This window comes from Globicephala melas, chromosome 12 (genome assembly GCF_963455315.2).
Source record: "Globicephala melas chromosome 12, mGloMel1.2, whole genome shotgun sequence".
Lineage (NCBI taxonomy): Eukaryota > Metazoa > Chordata > Mammalia > Artiodactyla > Delphinidae > Globicephala > Globicephala melas.
The window spans coordinates 31779113-31786459 of NC_083325.1; the positions used below are offsets into that span (position 1 = coordinate 31779113).

The following is a 7347-nucleotide window of genomic DNA, read 5'->3' on the forward strand; positions in this document are numbered from 1 at the left end:
ACTTCTTATGAACAGCAGTGGAATTGCCTCAGGATAAAGAAAATAATTTTTCCCAATAAGGACTGGTAAATATTGGCATTTTTCGAAATGGTGGGACTCAATGCGTTTAGCTTTGTTTGTTAGGGTTATTTAGGGATACCTTATATGAAGACATGGGAATGGATTAGATATCTATTCTTTTATGCTATCCAGGATTTTAAAAAATATATATGGGAGTAATTTTTAAAAATGAACTGTAGTTTCATACTGGAATACACAACATTAGGCACATCTGTTTTCTCTGAGATCATTCTCCTTCAGTGGAGACCCCAATGCTGTACATGTACCATGTGACTTCACTCCCCTGGCCATCAAAGAGTAGAGGTTGTGGGCTCTTGAACCATACAGGGTGAAGAAAAATTGGAATTTGGATTCAAAAGTATTAGACTTGACCTCGTGAGCTGGAAAGACATATAGACATGGGAGATGAGGCTCACATTTTGGTTTGACCATCTTCTGCCATGAGTACAGTAAACGTCATCAAGATGGAAAGAAGAGGGAAGCTGAATTTAAGAGGAGCAGAGAAGAGCTAATATGTGGCTTCAGGGAGAGAGAAGGAGACTTGAGTCTTGGTACCAGTATAGTTCCTGTTTTCAGTCTTTTTGATACCAGCTGCTTTTCTTGCCCTAAGAGTATTTTAGATATTCCAATATCCTTGTAATACACCTCCTCCCCTTTTCTGGCTCAAGCTACTTTGAGTGGATTTCTGCCCTCGCTGATTTAAAACGTTACTGTGCACATCAATTATAGAGCTGTCTTCACGGTAGTTGGATGGTCTTGGAACTATTCCCAGAGCTGTGGTTAGTAGTATCTGAAGCAGCTAAAGGGGTTCTTTATAAGGGACACATCCTGAGTATAGGCTAATGGCTGGGTCTAATGCACTTTGACAACTTGCTGCCACCACACTGCATTTTTTTCCAAATAGAAATCATAAAGAATTTTAGTGTAAATTGAACTCAGTGCTAAATAGGTTTATTGACACTTAAAGAAACCAGACAGGACTAGGAGAAAACATTTCAGAATGACATCATTAAAAACCATTAGAACCCATATTTTTCTGCGTAGAATATTCCGATGGCTAAACCCACAGCAACATTTTTTTTTAGTTCTCCACTGTTTCTCCACAGAAGGAAATGTTCAGAATCCAGAGTATATCAATATTGAAGCATTCTCCTATGTATAAAATCTGGCTTGGCTCTGATAAAAAGAAAAGAAGAAACCAATATCAATGCCTTTTCAAGGACCTGTTTTTTTAGGGGATAGAGGCAAGGAATGTCACACAGTTTTCAAACTAGCTCTGCAGTAATTTCAAGATTTAGCTAGCTAGCTATCAAGATTAAAGCAATCAATTCAGAGATCTGGAAAGTTGCTGTTATGTTAGGTCCCCGTGTGAACTCTTCGTTTTTATGTAAATTACTCTTTGAATGCCCAGAATTAGTGATTGTTTGAGCTATAAAAAGCCAATAGAGTCTATTGGTATTCTCCTTTCATTTAGGGATTCATGCATTTCTTTGAATATGTCTTGAGTTTACTCTAGATTCACCCTTGAAAGGAAATATTTCAGGGTGGTTAAAAGCACAGAGTCCAGAGCTCAAATGCTTAGGATTGACCCAGGCAAGGGGTTTGTGACCTCCCTCTGTGCCTGTTTCCTCATCAGAAAGTGAGAATAACAATAAAACCGATCACATAAGATTGCGGTCAGGAGCAAATGAGTTAACACACTTAAAGCACATAGAATAGCGCGTGGCACAAAGCAAGCGCTACAGAAGTGTTAACCTTGATTACCGTCTCTCGAGTAATTGGTGTCCTCTGTGGACATGCCCGGAAAATAGTCTGACAATCCCACCAGCATTAACTTGGAGTGCACAGTAGAGAGGCTACTCACCTTGAACCTCTTCAGCCATGTAGGTTGGTATCCCCTTACACATGGCAATGATGGATTTTCCAAACTGGTCCAGGTTGTTGACTTTGTCAGGGTTGACTGTGTATATCAGGCTCTTGGGAGATGGTTTCCCTTGTCCTTTACCCTGAAGCTGAGTGTGCACAAGACAGGTGGAAAGGAGGAGAGAGAAGGAGTGCTAAGCCCAGTGGTCTGTTGGGTTGGGGGTTAGGTTCAAGGTCAACAAGGGGGTATTGCTTGGCTATAACTTTTCCATAATCAGAATGAAGAAGGACCAATTCCAGCCCTGTATATCTCAGAATTTTGTAGTGTCCCAAGGAATTTCGCTGGTTTGAAACCCCAGCTTTTCGTATAAACAGAAGTCTGAGGGTAAATTTATTCTGAAGGTTGAACCTCATTTGGTCATCTTATATTTCTTGGATTGATTTATATGATAATCAGTTTCTGAGAATGCAGTTTTCTCTACACTGTCAGTGAAAGTTACCCACTTATCAGTTATAGGGATATAAACTCAGGCTGACATTTTAAAGAATGATAGATCCCCTCTCCCCACCTACCCCAAGTAGCGTTGCCAGATAAAATACAGGACACCCAGTTAAATTTTAATTTCAGATAAATAACAGATCACTTGTAAGTATAAGTATGTCCCAAATATTGCATAGGACATACTTATGCTAAAAATTACCCATTGTTTATTTGAAATTCAAACTTAACTGGGTATCCTCTATTTTTATTTGCTACATCAAATAACCCTAACCAACTCTTTTTTTTTTTTTTTTTTTTTTTTTTGCGGTACGCAGGCCTCTCACTGCTGTGGCTTCTCCCGTTGCGAAGCACAGCCTCAGCGGCCATGGCTCACGGGCCCAGCCACTCCGCGGCACGTGGGATCATCCCAAACCGGGGCACGAACCCGCGTCCCCTGCATCGGCAGGCGGACTCGCAACCACTGCACCACCAGGGAAGCCTCCTAACCAAGCCTTGCAGAAAAAAGTCCTTGAAGTACTGAGGGGTCCCACTGGTGTGAGCAGAGCTTTGCTCCACTAACAGTAAAGGTGAGGTGTTTTGATCGGCTTCTGTGGAGGAAGGTGTGAGCCACAGCATTTGACTGTGGTGGCAGCTCTCTCTCCTCAGGCAATTACCAATTCCTCTTTTCCTTTTTTTGCTCCACAGAACAACATACTGTGGTCAAGAGGGAACAGCTGTGACCTTCTCATTATTTATTGGAAATCATAAGACTTCTCCAAGTAAAAATAAAAAGACTTTTATTTTTACCTTCTTTTCCTTGACCAGCGTATCAAGGGCTTGAAAAGAGGGCATGACTGCCTTGTTCATTTTGTGCACAATGCATGACTTCTTCTTAAAGAGCCTGGTTACAGCAAGGCCCTATTAAAGAAGATGGTAGATGGTAAGGAGTTATGTTCTCCAAGGTGCTTTTCTCATCAGAAATTAGTTTCACCAGCAGAGGGAAATGGAACTCTGAGATCACGATGAACTGGGATAAAATTGCTGGATCTGACCCTGTTTTGCAATCATATTTATTGCTAGCATGTGTAAGGATAGACCACAAACTCTTTGAGGGAGAGACTGAGTGTTGAACTTGCTTCAGGTTCTAGCCTGGGAAGAGTCCCTCAACATATGTCTGTTCTGCTGAAATAAAATTTTAAATACTATCATATTTTAATCTCCTTTGATCTTCACAACATTTCAAGGAGGCAGGTAAGACAGGAATTCGTTTTCTATTTGACCAGATGATAAAACTGAAACTATAAGGAATTGGCTTTTCTAAAGTACAAAGTTTGTTAAATATAGAGCTGGTAATTGCAGAGCTGGGTGTTCTAACAAGAAACAACTGGTTTTTTTTTGTTTTGTTTTTTGTTTTGTTTTTACTCTCTTACTAATTAATATTGTCATTTACATTTCCTTTGGTCTTTTTGAGTTACAGATGAAATGTCAATTTCTGTCTTTTTAGAAGGAAATTGACAATAGAGTGAGATAGACTGTGCTTTGGCAGCAGTAATATTATGAAGGTCTTTTGTCTTTACTGAGGGTTTCTGCAGGTAAAGCAAAAGATGTCATATTTGTCTTATAGCCTCACAGCATAGTGGATCCTAATTACTATTCACACTGGTATGAATTTTAACTTACTGTGAGAAACTTATTAACAGCAATTATATCTAGGGAGTGAAACTGGGTGAGCAAAATAAGCATTTTTCCTTATAACTCTGTGCTTATGTGCAGTTAGAATTTACATCATTTAAAATTTTTTTATGGTTAGCAGGCAATTTTTGCTGTCGTTAAAAAAGAAATGCCATTTTGCAAAGAACAGAAATTGCATGTGGGCTACCTACATATTCATAGTCCCAGACGGAATTCCACGAGTCCCATCCATTGTTATTGTCAACATTGGCCACGTTATGTTCGTTGTTGACACTCACTGACTGCTGCCCACTTCCACCACTGTTGTTGTCGTTGACATTGATATTCTGTAATTTACAAGAAATTGACATTGATTTAATACCACATTTCTTTGCAAATGCATTTTGGTAACACACTTTAAAAAATGAGACTTACATAGTTAGCAAGGGCAGGAGTCAGAAAGATGCCAACAAGTCCAGCAAAGACAGTCTGAAATCACAAATAACATTGGTCTACTGTTAAATGGCAAAACGATGGCCTCGTCTTCTTTCTTTATCTAAGCTTATAAAAATACTTACTAACTTTACCACTCTGTTGAGTGGTCTGTCTTTTCTTCTTCTTTGGTCTTCTATGTTTTTAACCATAGGAAGTTTTAATGATAATGTTGAATTGTAGGTTAATTATAAGTAATTATGTTGATTGTTTTAGAATTTTTAATGTAGGTCTTATGAAATACCGATGAAGTGTCAGTATATTGAAAAATAAAGTTGAAAATGAATAGCATATATGGTATGAAAATGGTTTTAAGTTCTGAGAACCACATCTGAAAATGATTTAATTTAATTTTCCTATTTATTGCCCTGAATGTTTCTTCTCTTCCTAGACCCCCTAATAGCAGTAGTCTTTTTATTTAAAAATTGTTTTCAAGTAATGGATTAGTAAGCAGATTGGATATGAATGATGAGAAGCCAAGGATGGGGTGTCTGGCTGTCAAATGTGCTTAGCAGAAGGGAAGTCAATCACTGTCCCAGGACACCTGATGTAGTCATGTGTCATTGAGTACACAACGCTTGTTGTCAGAACACAGAGCTTTATGCAGGGTGCGTGATTCTGGGCGCTTATCTTCATTCCCTTTGCCTGGAACAAAATGGTTTGAGAACTGCACGAGTAATTCAAGGTAATTTAAAAAATTGGTTTGATGTTTCCCCTGATAGTTTAAGAAGGAGATTAAAAAAAATTCAGAGGTGGAAGAAATTTTAGAGATCGATTAGTACAACATAATCCTTTCACAGATGAGGAAACTGAACTTCAGAAGTTGAGTGACTTGGCCAAAGGTGTACCTTTTGCTCAAGGCAGAACCAGAAGAGAAACCAGATATGACCTGTGTCTGGAGCTCTTTTTTTTAACCTTCCTATTAGTAGAACTTATTTCTAGGGATTTCCCTGGTGGTCCAGTGGTTAAGGCTTCGCCTTCCAATGCAGGGGGTGAGGGTTTGATCCCTGGTTGGGGAGCTAAGATCCCACGTGTCTCGTGGTCAAAACACCAAAACATAAAAATAGAACTTATTTCTAGAAAATTATTTCACACTTGCAACTCCATTATGAAGCAGAGTCTGCTGTAATATATTTTAATGTTTAGTATGCCAAAACATGAAAATGTTTACCTGACTCTAGCGCTTCTGCATCCTGTTATGAGACACACAGCACCACCAGTTACTTTGGCAGAATTTTGTGGTCCATTTGCTACACTCTTCAGCCTTTTACATGGAAACACAAGTGAGATGTTGTACTAGCTTCATGCTTCAAGTGTTTTCATGAATAAATGGCTACAGACAGGGTCCAAGGTAGAACTTTCTTAGAGATCCATTTCACAGGGGAGAATGTGACAGTAAGTCTCTTGCCAATTTGTTTTGATAATAAGCTTTTTATCTTGCCTGAACGTACTCAGAAGTTTTGGTCAAAAAGGGAATTTAAGAAGGTATGAAAAGTCGGACATTTTCTAGGGTTAGAGACTGCTTGCTCTGTGCCCAGACCTGAATCAGGAGATCTGGAAAGTAATTTTTTTAAACATAGCATAGTGTAAGATGCTCAGGCATCTGACCAATCCCAGTATAACTATCCTTCTCTATAGAGATGCTTATAAATGCCATGATTCCATGAAAAGAAAAGAGATGATGATGATGATTATTATTTTTACAAAATTTTGCATTAAAGTGATATTGTCATAAGAAGCAGACCCCCTTAGCTCAGAATATTAACAGTCTCCAGTTATAAGGGAATAAATTCAAAAGGAAATATCTACTCACTGTGAACTTCATCTTGACTTCACCAAAGCAATGAAGCCAGGCATGGACTCAGAAAAAAAGTCTTCTCATATTTATACTTGACCAGCTTACTCAAGCTAGGTGTGAACAGGTGGGGTCCAAGACTTATCTTTCTCCATTTTCCATATCTGTGCTACGTTCTGGTGTGCCAGGAAGCCTTTTGGAATATCCGTCTGGTTAGCAAGGTATTTTGACATGGAGTTGATCTGACTCACTGTTTGTTGAAGATATCAAAACAAAACTCAGTATGATTTATGATAACTTCTGTTCCAACTGAAGCTGTGGGTGTGGGTATTTTATATATTGATATCACTCAGATTCAGAAAAAGAATCATCCCTAAAATCAAACAAGGCAAGAAACTGTGGGCCTTGTAGATAACAGCTCCTGTAAGAATGTGGAATGGTTTCCTCTTCGTACCTTTAACCAAGCCACTGTGTTGCCTTTGCTTAGGCTAAACATGTTCTATTAGCTACTCCCACAAAACCTATAACCTTCTCTGCAATCCTGAGCTCTTTGGATGACAGGACCATACATCTAGTTAGAAAATCTGGGGCTCTCTTTGGTCTTTTTTCTAACCCTCCAGTTAGTTACTAAACCTTGTCATTTCATCTCAGTCAGAATCGATGCTCGACTCTGGCTTTGCCCACAGCTTCATTCACCTGGACTTTTACAGCAGTTGTGTAACTGATCATTCTGGTCATCAGTCTCTCATATTCCAGTGCATTTCCCCCACATTTTCCCTAAGGTTGTCTTTTAAAAATACATGTATAAATAAACTGACTCTATCATGCTTAGCAACTTTCACTGGCAGCCTACAAGATAAACTTCAAGCTCACTGGAATGGCACAGAGGGTCCTTTATAATAAGGTTTCCTAAGTCTCCCCAGGTGTATCTGTCGCTCTATAAACCTATATTCCAGCTACACCACAGTTCCACGTTGGTGGGAAT

The 7347-nt window shown here is 39.0% G+C and overlaps 1 protein-coding gene across 1 annotated transcript; it reads right to left on the reverse strand.

The window, feature by feature from the left end:
- Window positions 1-1141: 1141 nt before the first annotated feature.
- Window positions 1142-6419, reverse strand: GKN1 (gastrokine 1). The gene is made up of 6 exons (XM_030877439.1): window positions 6381-6419; window positions 4511-4564; window positions 4288-4422; window positions 3212-3322; window positions 1925-2072; window positions 1142-1236 (listed from the first exon to the last, which is right to left on the reverse strand). The coding sequence occupies exons 1-6, from the start codon at window positions 6390-6392 to the stop codon at window positions 1142-1144; spliced, it is 555 nt and encodes a 184-aa protein (XP_030733299.1). The 5' UTR covers window positions 6393-6419.
- Between the last annotated feature and the right edge of the window lie 928 nt (window positions 6420-7347).